This window comes from Geospiza fortis, unplaced genomic scaffold, assembly GCF_000277835.1.
Source record: "Geospiza fortis unplaced genomic scaffold, GeoFor_1.0 scaffold140, whole genome shotgun sequence".
Lineage (NCBI taxonomy): Eukaryota > Metazoa > Chordata > Aves > Passeriformes > Thraupidae > Geospiza > Geospiza fortis.
This window is the reverse complement of record NW_005054459.1, coordinates 772,436-788,441: the sequence shown is the minus strand read 5'-3', so window position 1 is coordinate 788,441 and position 16,006 is coordinate 772,436. Positions and strand designations below refer to the sequence as shown.

Here is a 16,006-nt window from a genome sequence, read left to right as displayed (position 1 = left end):
AAGAGGGGAAGAAAGTGTGTGATTGTTCTGCCATGTGCTTTCACATGTTAGGAAGTGAGAGTCAAGCTGTGCCCCTGTCAGTTTTCAGGATCTTGCAGCACTTTGCACACATGTAAAGAGATGAACCTCAGAGCAGAGAGAGCCAGGCCAGCAGGTCTGGAGGCTTGCATTGCAGCAAGCAGTGAGAAGCAGCTGAGGATGTGAGTGAATACACCCCGAGCCAGCTCTCAGGAGGGACAGACACAGAGCAGGGGTGACTCTTGTGTCCAAATCCTGGCTGGAGAAAGGGAACCCATGGCACTGGGATTTTCTATCCCATGTCCAGGGTGGGTGGCAAACCCGATCCCCCTGATTTCCCATCCCAGCCCCAGGAATGGCCATTCCCAGCCCGTGGCGTGAGCAGAGCTGTGGCAGCAGGCAGCGCTCAGGGCTGGGCTGGCACAGATGGTTGGGCTCCCTGCGGAGCCGAGCCAGCAACAGGCTCGGGCTGCTTCGTTGGAGCACTGATCGATGATGACTTAGACAAGGGCCACGAGGAGTTCTCTGCCATTATCCTGACTTGGCTGCAGCCAAATGGAAGTGAAAATTTGTTGTTTCATTTATTCATCCTGCCTCTGCTTCCTTCCCGCCCACCCTTTGTGCTTTTTAATACCAAAAAGATGGAGCTACTTTGCTCGGTCTTAAAAATTGTCTCTCCCAAGATACTCTTAATTGTATCTCTGCACCTTTTCTCATTCACAGGCACATAAGAAGATTAAAGACAGAGGGAGCAGTAATAGATTTAGTTAGGTTTTAATAGGATTTGCAGAGGACAATACAGGGAACGAATGCCATAGAAAATATTGCTGCTCTATCTTTGATATCCCTAAGGCTCCTTAGGTAGTCTTTGACAGAGATTTTGTCTGTGCCCTGCATCCAGAGTCAAGACTCTCATTTTTTAAAGGAGTATCTAATCATCTCTGTAAACAGGATGTTACATTAGAACTGGCAGACAGCATTGCCGCCCTCATCTCATGTTATTTATTTGTATCCTGGTAAGCATTACTCTGAATGTCGACAGTGGGCTTTTTAATAGCTCTGATGCATTCCTAAAAGTGCCCAGTGATTTTGTCTAATGTCAGGTGGAGCAAAGGGGTGAGCTCTGATAGATCTCATTAACAGCAGGCCTGGATTCATCACACCCTCACACGTGGGATTCAAGATACTCAATTAAATGTTTATTTCACGTTTAAAGCCCAGGCTCACGAGTAAACTTCCAGAAGGTGATTCAGCACTCCTGAAACCTGAGTTATCCCTGGAGATGCCTTTCTCTGCTGACTGCAAGGGAAGCCTTCATGCATAATTTAGACTCATGTGAGATTTAGGTAGACAGCGGTGCTCAGTGTTTTCTCTTAATTTCTATGGTTTCTCTTGATATGCACCCAAAACCTGAGGCATGAAAAAGCTTCAGTCCCTCCTGAAAAAATGTTGATGTATCTTTACTTTGTTCTGAGTTGTGATCTCAAGCAAATTTGGTGTGCAAAAAAATCTAAGGACAGAAAGAAAACCCAAAAATGTTCTAATAAGGTTTAAGTGTTCTATGCTTCCCAGTAGTTGCTGATGTTTGAAGGGCCTGTGTGTGATAAATCAGTCTTTAATTCTGGGTCACTGCAGGGCTCTGTTTAACAAGTGAAGGGTTAACAAGTGTTTAACAAGTTGGAGGGTTCACACTTCTCCCACAACAGCCAGGAAGAAAGGATTCAGACCCTCATCTCCAACTCCAAAGCTGGCATTTTTGACTAAACTACTTCCTGACCCTTCCACTGAACAGCTCAAATCGCCCCGAGACAACCCTCGCACAAGCTCCAACACCACAAACAAACAACAATCCTCACCCCCCAATCAAAAGCAACCCCACTCCCTTTGAATACAGCATAGCCATCCCACTAAAATCTGATCAGACCGACAACAGACCCTCCCACTATTCACCATCCCCTCATCCGCTAATAACCCCATCACACCTCCTATAACCCTGCAAAATCAATGTCCTGATGGTCCAGACAGTGAAACAAAATGGCTTTTTCCTCTTTGCCTTCTGCCTGAACCTGTCCTTCCTTGTTGCGCAGCCCAGCCATGGCTGGAGATTCCCGGATCTTCATGAACCAGGACATGGACATTGGGGTCACGTCCCGGGAGCCCAAGAAGATCCCCAAGCAGGCTCGGGATGACGTCCCCATCGCCACGGACAGGACCCGGCTCATTTCTGCCGAGGGCAAGAAGCCGCGGCAGCGGTACATGGAGAAGAGCGGCAAGTGCAACGTGCACCACGGGAACGTCCAGGAGACCTACCGGTACCTCAGTGACCTCTTCACCACCCTGGTGGACCTCAAGTGGCGCTTCAACCTGCTGGTCTTCACCATGGTCTACACCATCACCTGGCTGTTCTTTGGGTTCATCTGGTGGCTCATTGCCTACATCCGGGGAGACCTGGACCACCTGGAGGACGAGAACTGGATTCCCTGTGTGGAAAACCTCAGCGGATTCGTCTCGGCGTTCCTGTTTTCCATCGAGACCGAGACAACCATCGGGTACGGCCACAGGGTCATCACGGAGAAGTGTCCCGAGGGCATCGTGCTGCTCCTGGTCCAGGCCATCCTGGGCTCCATCGTCAACGCCTTCATGGTGGGATGCATGTTTGTCAAGATCAGCCAACCAAAGAAGAGGGCGGAGACCCTCATGTTCTCCAACAACGCCGTCATTTCCATGAGGGACGAGAAGCTCTGCCTCATGTTCCGGGTCGGAGACCTCCGCAATTCCCACATTGTCGAGGCTTCCATTCGAGCCAAACTGATTAAGTCCAAACAGACCAAAGAAGGAGAGTTTATTCCTCTGAATCAAACGGACATCAACGTGGGATTTGACACCGGAGACGACAGGTTGTTCCTGGTGTCCCCTCTCATCATCTCACATGAGATCAATGAGAAAAGCCCCTTCTGGGAGATGTCCCGCACCCAGCTGGAGAAGGAGGAGTTTGAGATTGTGGTCATCCTGGAAGGAATGGTGGAAGCCACAGGTAAGGACCTGTCAGCAATCAGTCACTGTTTTCAGGAGGAAGGGGGCACAAAGCATTTTGGGCAGTTTGGCATTAAGATTTCACTGTCCATGTTACCTGGCCTAGAAACACAGTGAGGCTTGTCCTTGGGTAGTGCCTGACTCAGGTGGGGCATCTGAGGTAAGCAGCAGTGAAAAGTTGGGCCTTTAGCTTGTGCTGTAGGGTTTCACCCTCTTTTTTGTACTGTTTCACCCTCTTTTATAAGTCTGGGATTGAGGTGAAGGGGTTAGTCCTGGAGCTGCTCGTAATCACTTAGAACTGATCCAGGGGAGAAAAAAAAGCAATGGATTAAAGGAATTCTTGAAGTCTGTGGTGGTCTTGTTTCCTGTGATCAAAATTCATGGTGCAAATCTTCTCCCATTTCTTCCCTGTATTTAAGATAGGCTGTAAGTGTGCTATTTTAGGTACTGCTGTAGTGTTGATTTTAATGGGGGCTATGAAGTGCCCAAGTCTCACTGTATCCCATAAAGCAGCACGTGCTGAGGCTGAATGACTTGCACGTGGTGCAGGACACACATTCCCAGAAGGAGCTCAAAGAGGAAAAAATACAGAAACTGCTTTTGTGACTCTTGCAGCCCTGCAGCTGCTTAACAGCTCAGACAAAGCTGGGTAATGGGAGATTAGGAGATATCCTCAGCCCATTCCCAGTTTCTCCTAGGGGTGTGTTTGTGACAGGCGATGAAAGAACTCTGTGTCCATGTATAGTGACTGGAAAAGGGATAACCCTCAGCTTTCCCCGGCCTGGGAAAGGCAGCTGAGGGAGGGATGGGCACAGAGGCTCCTTCCCACAGGTATCTCCCCCAGGAGCTCTGGCTGCACCTGGCAGTCATTTCCATGGGTCATTTCCACTCGCATGAATCCCTCTGCTGCGGGTTTGGGGAGGAGCTGGCACCTCTTCCTGCTGCACTTGGGGCACAGGGAGTGTGTCCAAGCCCCTGAGATGCTCAGGTGCATTCCAGGCAGGGTTTTCCAGCCTGGGGTAGCCAGAATGCCTTGATGGAATCACAGTCTGCAGGGGGAAAGGGCTGCAGGCAGCTCTGAGGAGAGAACTGCTGGCTAAAGATGGACAAGCAAAGTCAGAAATGCAAAAAAAGCTTTTATAAGCAGTTTTCCCCTTTGGTGTTTCAGGATTTTAGTAATGAGCCCAGAGCTTTCCTGTGGGTGGTGGTTGGAGTTTGTTTTCCATCTCAGTGAGGTTCTCTCTGAGTCATTAGCAGGAGTTTTCAGCTTGTTGCGAGTGCTCAGTGGTGTCAGCACCCTGTCTCATAGATTCTGCCCTTTGCTGACTGTTAATGTTATCCCCTCCTGGAGATCTGCTCATTAGTTACAACAGCCAGAGGAGGAAAAATCTCTCAAATTCCTGCCTCCCAACCCTTTGCTCCCCAAGGCAGCTGTCCAGAGAGGTAATTCGGTGTCCCAGCATCTCCCTTTAGGTGATCAGCAGTGGCTGACTTCCCCAAACAGAGCTGATGGGAGGTGATGGATAAATTACATTCCACTGGGGCTGGAATATGTGCTGTGGGAGTGGAATTCACCTGGCACGTCCAGGGAAATGCTCTTCCCCAGCAGAGCATTGCCGAGACGTGGCAAAGGAAGGGGTGGGTGGAAAAGACTATCAAAGGCAAGGATTTGTAACAGTGACTTATTCTGCAGCCTAAACATTTATTAGAGGCTGGAGCTTCCTAATCTGAGCGTGGAATGCAGCTCCTTGTTTGTCCAAAGCCTCTTTGCTCGTCACACAGTGACACTGTGAATGCTCTGAACCCCTGCTGCTCTGCCTCCCTCGCAGGAAGGCTCAGCCGCGGCTGGGGATGTGTGAGAGGAAGTCATTATCAATAACAACCTCGGAATTAAAAGCATGGCAGAGGAATAATATTGCCTTACAAATGGGCTCCTGTCCCAGAGGGATGGCACAGGCCAGGCTGTAAGGATATTAAGGAGCATACATCTGTGGAAATGAATTATCCTGGGCTCACAAAGCAGCCTGGGAAGTCCCACCCTGGAGCTGGAGGAGGCATTTTGCACAAGCTCGGAGCTGAGTGGTCCGTGGATGATTCCAGGATCCAGTCTGGAGGCTGGGATGGGTCCACCCTGGGAGTGGGGTATTTTGTGACCAGAAGAGTGGCTTGCAGAGACAGTGTTTGTGCTTTCCTGCTTCATCCTCACACTTGGGAATATTGATAAAGCAGTTTAGGGTTATTAATCCCTCCCTCCACACCTTAAAATCTGTTCCAAGCAAATTCTTAAGGTACTTCCCAGCCCATGGCACTGCTCAAGGCCCATCTGCTCTCAGGAGTGGTGTGATATTTACTCCCAGCAGGACTTCTGTTAAATCCTGACGCTGTCACAGCCTGCTCGGGTTCAGGGCAGTGTAAAATACAACAGAGCATTTGTTCCCTTTGCAACCCCTACGGAAAATGAGGACTCCACCCCCCAGAGTTCAGGGGTATACAGCTCTGTTTTCCATGGGGCGTTTGGAAAGCAGGTCAGAAATGTGATTGGCAATGTATCAATGACCACAGAAACAGAAGCACGACTAAAAGTGGGGATATTTTCCACGGATAATTTGGGACAGTGATTTATAGCTATTTTCAGTAGGTTTAACCAGGTGCACACGTATTACAAATGTAATGTATTGTCTCCTCTCAAACAAGCAGTTCTATTTACTGACATTTAAGCTTAATTCTGACCCAGTGCAAGGCAAAGATGGTAAATAGCTTCAAATGAAAAGTGTAGAATAAATTCTGAGGAGTTCACACCCTTCAAGTCATTGGATTTTTTACAAAGTGAAACACTGTGACTTAAAACAAAGATTTTGTGTTCAAGTTATCTTGGTTTTTTAAAGGTCTGAGTAACAGCACCCTGAAGAACAGCAGCTCACCAGCCAGCCTAAAATGCAGTGGGTTTATTTGGCTGAAAAAGATAAAAAAGCTGGTGTTACTGAGTGAGAGCTGTGTGCCACCCGGGGCTGCTGCACTGAGGGACCCTCCGAGCCTGGCACAGCCCCAGGCTTTTCCCATCCTTGTTTGGGATGGATGATGGGGCTCCACGAGAGGAGGGAAAAGGCCAAAGGGAGACTGAATTTCTGGGCAGATCTGTTGTGGTCACTGCTGGGTGAAACAAGCACTGTGAAGACAAAATCAATATTGCTGACCAGTGTTCTGACTCCCAGGGGGCTCTGGGGGCATCTGGGGGCAGCAGCCTCACCCCCAGTGCTCCTGGGGAGCAGGGCACAGGCATTCCTTCAGGGGATTCTTTATCTCTGCCTTATCAGAAAGGGACTCTTGTCAACATCAGCTGCTCCAAATCTGACTTGGAATAGAAGGGATCAAAGCAAAGATAGAAAATCTGTTTGCACAGTGAATGCATTTTTGCTTTCCCTGCCTCTCTGCTCCCCAAAATCTCAGGGCCACGCTGGTGAAGGACAGCTCCTGCTGCTGCTGGCCAAAGCTCCTGCCCTTGCCCTGCTGATCCCAAACTGAGCAGTGTTTAAAAGCTGCTGGGACAGGGGAGAGCAGGGGAGGTCCAGGCCCCCCTCCCACGTGCTGCAGCCAGCTGGGTTGTGGTGAAGGATTTGGCTGATCTGGTTAGGGAACATTAGCAAGTCCAATTTGTTAAAATACTGTTTTTCTCTGTAAGCCATCACTGCATGTGCTGACACACTCTGCATATCCTACAAGACTTCCTGGCAGGTAATTTGAAGGGACTCTCTTCTCTTCCAGCTTTACCCTTCCTCTGCTATTTGCTGACAGTTATGCAAATCCTGGATCCAAATCCTGCTTTTTCTGTAGCTTCCTGCTGCCCTCGTTCCCTGGGCACAGCATCCAGCACTGCTGCTCCCTGGGCACAGAGGCAGCAGAGCTTCTTACTCCACTCCTGGTCCTCCCTGGTTTTCATTGCCTCTTTCTCCCAGCACAATTAAATGAGGCACAAGAAACACTCCAGATGCCTGATTAGTCCAGTCACTAAATGAAGTTTTAATGAACTCTTATGTAAGTACAGGTATATATTTTTCTGGCTTAGAGTCAGTGTGATAAAAAGGGATTTAATGATTAGAAGTAATTAACCCATCCTGTCCCTGTGGGAGTGTAGGCAAACAGCAGAGTTTTCACACCTCAATTTATCCACCTTTGCAGAGGACAGAGTACAGTTTCCTGGCTGTAAATGTAGGGGCAAATGGAGTAGTCACAACAAAAGATGTGCTCAAATTAATCATGATTTTCATGGGAGCACAAAGGAAGGGTGAAATTACTGGATGGAGTTTCTGAGCATTCATCATCTGGTTTGGGTTGTCTTGTGTTGCTTTGCATTTTGCATATAAATAAGTTTTCTGCAAGGAATGTCTTGCAGAAGTGTTAAAGACGCTGCCTAAAAATGATAGGAAGAGATGTCTCGGGTCATTGTGTTCATGAGCTGGACTGTCCTCTGGAGGCAGAGGCTGGCCCTGGTGTCTGAGGTGCCTCTGCAGTCCCTGTAAACCCTAAAGGGGTTACCTGGTGTGAGCTTGGCTCGGGCTGGGCCTGCTGGAGACATGGCAATTGAATCCAAGGTCTTTACATCATAAAGTCCTTTTATTATATTTTTTCCCAGTGCCTAGGAGCTTTTGCATGCCTGGAGAGCATTCAGATAAATTAAAATCCTATTACTCTCCTCTGGCATAAATATCAAAGTGAATCAAGCCCAGCCATGTCCTCTAAAGGAGACAAGCACAAGGAATTGGAGGACTATGTTCCTACCTTCTAATACTCCTTTCAAGCTGGAAGAATATTGACTTTTTGGATGTTACAGTGTTCTTTGGTCTAATTAACACAGAGGGACTAATAACTTTTATAACTTACCATATGCTAATGCAAATTGAAAGACACATATTGCTTAATTACAGCAATAGAACTTAAATTTTTATACCTTTTCCTTGCCACCCATAAACTTCCATCACTGGCACTGCCCCTCTGAGGCCATCAGCCCCTGGGCAGTGGGTGTTCCACAGCTTCAGAGCATCCAGGAGAAGGAGAAACATCATCCTGGGCGCAGCAGAGAGGGGCAGAGGAGGGAGAGCAGTGCCAGCAGGGTCTGTGTCCCAGGGGCCAAGCAGATCTGGCCCAGCCCAGGCAGGCACATGACATTTCCCAGCAGATAATCACTGAGCTCCCTGGCATTTCAATGAGCACAGTTAATTTTAGCCTGATGAAAAATGTTGTCTTGACAGCCCCAGGGGCTGGGCTGTCTCTGCCCACTGAGGAGCTGCAGGCCACAGAGCAGCACTGGAAGGTTCTGCTGGGGATGGGATCCCATGGCAGCCTGGGGAGATTTGGAGCAGCACTGGGAGGTTCACCTCTGCTCAGGATGGGATCCCATGGAAGCCTGGGGAGATTTGGAGCAGCACTGGGAGGTTCACCTCTGCTCAGGATGGGATCCCATGGAAGCCTGGGGAGATTTGGGGTTGGTAGAGCACCTCTGTGTGCCCCCGTGCTCTCCCATTAACCAAGGTCACCTGGGATGGGATGTTTGCCAAAAATCAGCGTCTCCAAGAGCTGGAGAGAGCCTTTGGTGTCCCCCAGGCAGCTGCAGCTGCAGATTGGGGTGCTGAGGTCTGGTTTAGCCGGGCACCAGGGGCACTGTGCCCTCCCAGGCCAGGCTGTGCTCCAGGGCAGAGCAGCAGGATCAGCCCTGCTGAGCCGGCTCCTCCCGGGCCCTGGCAGCAGCTCAGACATTCCAGCTCTTTGATAACGACTGTGATGACAGCAAAGAGCCTATTGCAGAGTTCCTGGCACTTGTTTTACACGCTCAGCTCTCAGATGTGATGAGACACCGGCTCTAATACACATCACAGCCTGCTCAGGCTGCTTCCTCTGCTGGGAAGGAGAACGGGGCTGTGCAGGGAGCATCCCTGGCTGCCTTGAGCAGGAGCAGGCACAGCTCAGTTACTGATCCGTGCCTCCAACACACGGACAAAAAACCCAGTTCTTAGGATTCTGCTGTAACGAAATTATCATCAAATCTCTGTGCAATGCTTATTGCACAACTGGAAACCCGGACACAGTGCCCTGGTCTCCAGCACCTCTAAACCCTGGAACTGGTTCTAGCTTTACTGAAACTTGGTGCTTCTAACTTCAAACAAGTTTTATCTCTGGTTTCCATTAAAATTGAGTTTTGTTTGTAGCATGAAGGTGAGCTCCTGCAGTAAGAGATGAGAAAGCTGCAACTAAAAGTGGACATCTGAAGATTTCTCATATCATTGCATGTTTTCCTCAACAGACAGATTGCACACATTTATATTAAACATAGTTTTTAATTTTAAACCAGATTGTTTAGGAGAAAATGAAACTTCTAATGGTCATACAACCCAGAAAATATGATAGGGTTGAAAACTATATGTCTGTGAATTCAAGTAGATCTACTTGGACTGAAAGAAGGAAAATGAGGATATAGGGCCATGAAGATGATGGGATGGAGCAGCTCTCCTGTGAGGCAAGGCTGAGACAATTGGGATTGTTCAGAGGAGAAGGCTCCAGGGAGAGCTCAGAGCCCCTGGCAGGGCCTGAAGGGGCTCCAGGAGAGCTGGAGAGGGACTGGGGACAAGGGATGGAGGGACAGGACACAGGGAATGGCTCCCACTGCCAGAGGGCAGGGATGGATGGGATATTGGGAATGAGGAATTGTTCCCTGGGAGGGTGGGCAGGCCCTGGCACAGGGTGCCCAGAGCAGCTGGGGCTGCCCCTGGATCCCTGGCAGTGCCCAAGGCCAGGCTGGACAGGGCTTGGAGCAATCTGGGATTGTATAAAGTGTCAATGTTTAATGTCCCTTCTAACCCAAAACATTCTGGGATTCTGTATTCTTTTGGCATGAAGTTTATTTAAATGAAACCCCCAAATACCACCGTTTAAACCCAAAATGTGTAGTTATATATTCTTAAAGGGAAGGATTAACAGCCTTTACAGGGGCCATACATGCTATGGTTAATTCTGCAAAAATTCAGAGAGTCTGGAATCTCTCTTCAGTTCTTGTGCTCCCCAAAGTGTCAGTGCTTCAGGGCTGCATGAGTGATGGAAGAGAAGTAATGTCACAGTTGGTGTGATACCCAGATCTGGGTCTGTTTGCAGCCAGGGGTTGCACTTGGTGATCCTTGTGGCTTCCTTCCAATTCAGGATATTCTGAATTTGGATTCTGCTTGATGGATAGGAGCATATGGCAAATGATTCCCTATACCCAAGACATCCCACAGCCTCAGATAGACCAGAATGAAATTAAACAGGTGATTTTTTCAGGGATACACTATGGAACAGGTGAGTTTTTCAGGGATACACAATGGAACAGGTGAGTTTTTCAGGGATACACAGAGATCTGAGTCTGGGGGTTGCTGTGCGCCTCTGCAGGGTGGCACTGGGATATTCCAAGCACAGAGGGTGCACATTCTGTTCCAGTGGCAAGTGGCTGCATCCATGTGCTCTTAATAAAAACAAGGTTTATTGTTTCCACACCTCTTCTGTCATCTTTTCGCAGTCACAGAGGCAATAATTAGCTAGGGACATTACAGATGCATTAATTAACCAGGCTGGAGAGCACAGGGCAGCCTGCAAAGCAGGCACTTAATGGAATTTGAAGCAGAGACAATGGTGTTGTTTACTGGGTGATGTGGGAGTTGCCAAGCACTGTGTCCCCACGCAATTAAACACCATTGCACATGTGCTAAAAAGGAATATTTGAATGGGATTATGGAGCAATTACAAGTTGTCTTATTGTGCTGGCTCAGTGTCCCCGTGGGGTTACAGAAAGCAGCTCCTGCAGGAAGCTGGCAGCAGCAGTGTTTGCTTGCTGAAAGCTTTCCATTGTTCCTGCCCTAATTGAATACTTAGAGCTGGACTGGGATGGTGTCCCAGGAGCTCAGGTTCACTCAGGTGCTCCCCCAGGGAAGGAGCTATTTCAGGCCTGGATTATAAAGCAGGAGTTCCCTCAGAGAGCCCCAGGCCCCCACATGTCACAAGGACACCCCATCTTTGCCCTGGAGACTCCTTGATGGTACCTTGATGCAGCACTTGGAAAAGCAGGGTAAGAACCAGCTGGTTCACCCACAGGACTGATCCTGGAGCCTGCAGGGTCTCCTCTCCTGCTCTCCTTGCTGGCTCTGGAGGAGGCACTTGGAGGCCTTTGGGATGTCTGGTGCCAAAGCAGCTCTGTGCAAAGGGAAAAGGACTGGTTTGTTTTAGCCAGCTGCTGGTTTCCAACCTCCTGGCATGAGGCAGCACCAGGAAATGGGATTAGCCCTGCAGCCCTGACCCCCCAGACAAGAGGAGTAAAAGCCTTTGCCTGGGTGGGTCAGGGTGAGGTCAGTGCCTGTAACACAGCTCCCCTGGCAAAACCTGTACCAGGACTGGGGAACCAGCACTGCTGGGGCTTCCAGGGAGTGAGGAGCTGGCCAGGGCAGGGGCTGACCCTCCTCACCCCAGGGCTGGTGATGCTGCACTTTGCAGAGCCACCAAAGGCAGCAGTGGCCTCACCTGCTCCTCAGCTCTAAAGCAAAAGCTGAGTTTCCTGAAAAGACACTGAACTTCCACAGAGCTTCTCCGTGAGGCAGCAGCACTTGGGGTGATTTTCATTCCCTGGCTGTGTTTCTCAAGGCAGCCCCTGCACTTCCCAGTTCCTTCCAGCCCAGGAAGCAGCACGCTGGAACACTGTGACTAACGCTGTACTTGTTGTTCCTGCCCAGAAGCAAACACTCCTGCAGATCTTCTTGAGGGGAAAGATTGGGTTTGCAGCCTGTGCTACAGAACTGCAGATGTCTCAGCATTGCATGTGTCACTGTCTCTTCCCCTTTCAAGGAACAAAATACTCCTGGCCTGGTGGCTTTAAACCATGGAAAGCACTAAGAGGCTTTCAGCTTTGCAGAGAACTTGCCTGTGTGGGCGTCTTTCAATGGTCTGTAGCAATTATAAGAACAAAATATTCCTCTTTTCACAGAGGTGGGTTTTTTTTTAAGGAAAGAGTTTTCTGATTTCTCTGAGATTTCAGTCACTTATGAGCTCACAGAGTGAGGATATGTGATATGCTCATCCCTGAAGCTTCTGACACTGAGATTTTTTCTCCCTATGCATTATTTTAGATTTCTGTCCCTGTGCTCTGGGCTGCAGGAATTAGACTTGCAAGTATTGGCCAGAAACTGGATCAAGGCATGTTTTGAATCTATTCCAGTCAGGCCAATCCCTCACCCTCTATGAGAGAACAGTGGGAGGACTTTGTGAGGTTAGCTTTTCACTGGAAATTAATTCAAAAATCAAAACATGATTAGGAAAAAGAGAGGAAAAATGTTTGGAAGAGAAGACGCCTTGACACTGGGGGGTGATTCCAAGAGGATTTGCTCACAGGTGTGCTTATCCCAGCTCAGCAAACCTTCTCTTTAAACTTTTTCAAAGTAAATAAACTCTGATCCATGGGGCTGAGAAGCAGCTTGACAAGTACCAGTTCCTGTGAGCCACTGTTCATTCAAACCACAGCCCAGCAGCACAAGGGCTTGAACCCTCCTGGGGATTCAAAAGCCAGCTGGGAACCCCTCACCTTTGGGCTGAGCATCCAGGGGTGTGCAGCTGTGTGCAGGGGAGTTGTGGCACTCATGCAGGGAATTCAGGCACTAATGCAGGGAATTGTGGCACTAATGCAGGGAGTTGTGGCACTGCTGCACAGGGAATTGTGGCACTGCTGCAGGGGAATTGTGGCACTAATGCAGGGAGTTGTGGCACTAATGCAGGGAGTTGTGGCACTGCTGCAGGGAGTTGTGGCACTGCTGCAGGGGAATTGTGGCACTAATGCAGAGAAGAAGGGATGGTGCCAGCCCAGGGGAGGGCAGAGCAGTGGCTCCCTGTGCTCTGGGCTGTGTGGGTCAGGGCTGGGGCAGCACTTGCAGGGCTGGGGGTTGTTCCAGCAGGATCCACCAGGAGCTGTTTGTGTCAGGCACAGAAACAGCACCTCAGCAGAGCAGGGGGAGCAGAGAGAAGCTGCTTAGAGCCTGCAAACCCCTAAACACGAGGTTCAGGAGGTGGAAGATGCCGACATGAATGCATCCCTTTCCCTCTGGGTGCTCAGCTTGTTCATGATAGAGGCTTTTTGATGCTTATTAAGCCAAGACTTTTCCGTGTCCCAGAGCAATCAGGTATGGAAATGACACAGAAGTGCTTTTAAGTGCCAGGCGTGGTTGGGTGAGCACATAAGGAAGCTTTGCCTCTAACATCCCTCTCTTTCCACCCAGGGATGACTTGCCAGGCTCGCAGCTCCTACATGGACACCGAGGTGCTGTGGGGACACCGCTTCACCCCCGTGCTCACCCTGGAGAAGGATTTTTACGAGGTGGACTATAACAGCTTCCACAGCACCTATGAGACCCACACACCCGTGTGCTGTGCCAAGGAGCTGGCCCAGTCCTGCTGGGAAGGGCAGCTCCTCGGGCCCCTGCCCAGCCTGGGCCGGGACACAGGGACAGCCAGGGAGGACCAGGAGGAGGAGGAGGAGGAGGAGGAAGGCAGGGAGCCGGCGGGACTGAGCGGAGCCAACGGGACTGCAGGAGAGGGGAAGGAAGAGGTGCCTGTATAACCCTGGAGCCGCCGGAGCACACCCCCACACCCTGCTGGGACACTGCACTGGCCAGCCAGGAACCGCCGGGGAGCCAGAGCTGGGATTCCGGCCTGCTGCTCATCCTGGGAGTCACTGCACTGCACCTGCCTCAGGGCCCTCAATTTCCTGAGGCTCTGAGCTTTGCCCTCCTCTGCAGAGCACCTTGATCTCCATGGACAAGGCCCACTCTTCTCATCACTGTCAAAAGCGAAATTCCCGCTGCTGGTTGTTTCAAAAGGTGTTCATTGGATGTGCAGAACTCTGCCCCTCTTGCCAGGGGCTTTGACCAGTCCAGAATGTCCCATCTCAGTATGAAGAATGTGATTTCATACCTTCACTTAACTTGTGAGTCAATGTATTGTAGACATTGTTCCAGCTAAATTAAAAGAAAAGGTAAAAATCTCCTGCTATGTAGTGAAGTGTTTTGCCTTCATGAATTTTACAATGTTAGTGTTTGCTTCCAGTCATTGGGGCTTATTTCCTACAAAATGTCTGATATGGGCAGGGCACCTTTCCCTGCAGACCTTTAACATGTTTATCCAATGTTTTGTCTTCTCCAGCTGAAGTGTTTTGTGTTTTTCCTCTTTTCATGGAATCTCTGACACATTTCATGGGCTGCCCATGGTCAGAGAAAGTTTAGATTTTGCCCCAGTGAAGGCTTTTTTCTGGCCTCAATGTCCCAGTTGCAGTTCCAATTGATGATTTAAAACAAAGGATGTAGTCCCCAGGGGGTTGGAATGTTCTGGAATTTCAGAGGCTATGGAGTAGGGAGACTGGGTAAGTGGCAGTTTGCAAAATTCGCCGCTCTTCTGCAAAGCACATATTTAAAATGAAGGTTGAAGTGCTGATGTTCCTGCAGCTAATGGGAACACACTGACATAACTGAAGCCAACAATTTTGATCTTTAGAAAGAGGCAGAAAACCAGATTTCCCAAAGAGGATTGTCTCATCCGGAAAACGAATGAAGAAAAGCAATCTGTGAGATAAAAGATGTCCACAAATTTCAACAACACAGGAAAAAAAACCGGCCTCGTTGGGGAAAATCTCTTCCCTTGCTCCTAAAACTTTGGTGGAAAAAAGAGGCTACCTGCAGAATTACTTCTTTAATACAATAAAATGAGAAATACATAATATGCAAGAGTTATTTTCCATAGAGAAAGGACTGTATCTTTATCTGGGAAATAAATGTGCATTGTCTGGACTGAGCTGCACACTCAGGATCTGAAATACAGTTTTGCCTCTTGATTTTAATACAAAGACAAGATAAACTGGAAATAGAAAGCAGTGGTCTTATTCACATGGAAACAAGGAGGAGAATGCAAAAATTTGTGGGGGTTTTTCTGAGGGGGTGGAAAAATGACCATGACATGGCTGTGTTGTACTTTAACCATGCTAGGAGCCAGCAGCCAGCTTGGCCTCCAGGGTACAGGAATTACCTCTCAGTTATACAGCACATGTCAAGGGAAGCAACTCCACTGGAAATGCTCATCGGTTCTAGAAAGCATCTTGCAACTTCAGAGTGGCCAGAACTTTTCCAGAGGTCTCATTTTTGTTTTTCTGCTCAGGTTCTTCTTTTTCTATCCTGAGCCTCAGATGAACAGAGAGAAGATAACAGAGAGAAAAATGAGATCCTTAGAATTGTTCATTTTCTGAGACCTTCTTGTTCATTTTCTGACACCTTCTCACCCAACTTCTGCACGATAATTACGTGTCAAAAATCCAAACTGGGTTTCAGATTTTCTTCCTCTGTAGCTGAAGTGATCTCCTCCTGCAGGAGATGGAAATGGAAAGCAAACCCGCAATGGGTCTGTGCAAGTCAGTGGCAGTTGGAGCCCTTGGAGGGATGTTACAGAAACCCTGCCCAGGGAGTGCCTTGTGCAGCTCAGCTGGACATGAGAGAGGTTTGATGGGTCCCTCCTGTGAGGCCAGAGACAGAGCCTGGAAAATGGCACTGGACCCCCTCTGCACCTTCCTCCTTCCTGGCTCTTGCCTCCCAGAGAGAAAATGGCCACCTGCAAATATCCCAAAAGCTCTTTAGTCTGCTCATTGCCCTCAAGATCTCATGCCACAAAGCTGCTCCTTCCTAAGACTGTTGAGTCTGGGAATTCATATATCCTCCTGTAAGGAGTTTGGGTTGTGCAAATCCATCCCAGGGCATGGGGGGTAGCACAAGGCTTGTTCTGTGTTTGCAATCTGCAAATGTGCCCCAATGACTTCTGAACTGAGGTTTCAAACTGTGTCTGCATGAGCTGAGCCCAGGAATTTCCCTAGTTCTGGAGGATGGAGAAACACCCTCCTGCATTCCTCATTGAGCTG

At 49.1% G+C, this 16,006-nt stretch overlaps 1 protein-coding gene across 1 annotated transcript in view; it reads left to right on the top strand.

Moving 5' to 3' along the window:
* KCNJ5 (potassium inwardly rectifying channel subfamily J member 5) overlaps positions 1-14,104 on the top strand; it is a 19,966-nt gene extending 5,862 nt beyond the window's left edge. Inside the window, exons 2-3 of the mRNA XM_005427893.3 lie at positions 2,106-3,052; positions 13,329-14,104. Coding sequence (XP_005427950.1) covers positions 2,113-3,052; positions 13,329-13,669 — 1,281 coding nt within the window. The 5' untranslated portion in view covers positions 2,106-2,112 and the 3' untranslated portion in view covers positions 13,670-14,104. The remainder of the gene's footprint in view (positions 1-2,105; positions 3,053-13,328) is intronic.
* Positions 14,105-16,006: the final 1,902 nt, after the last annotated feature.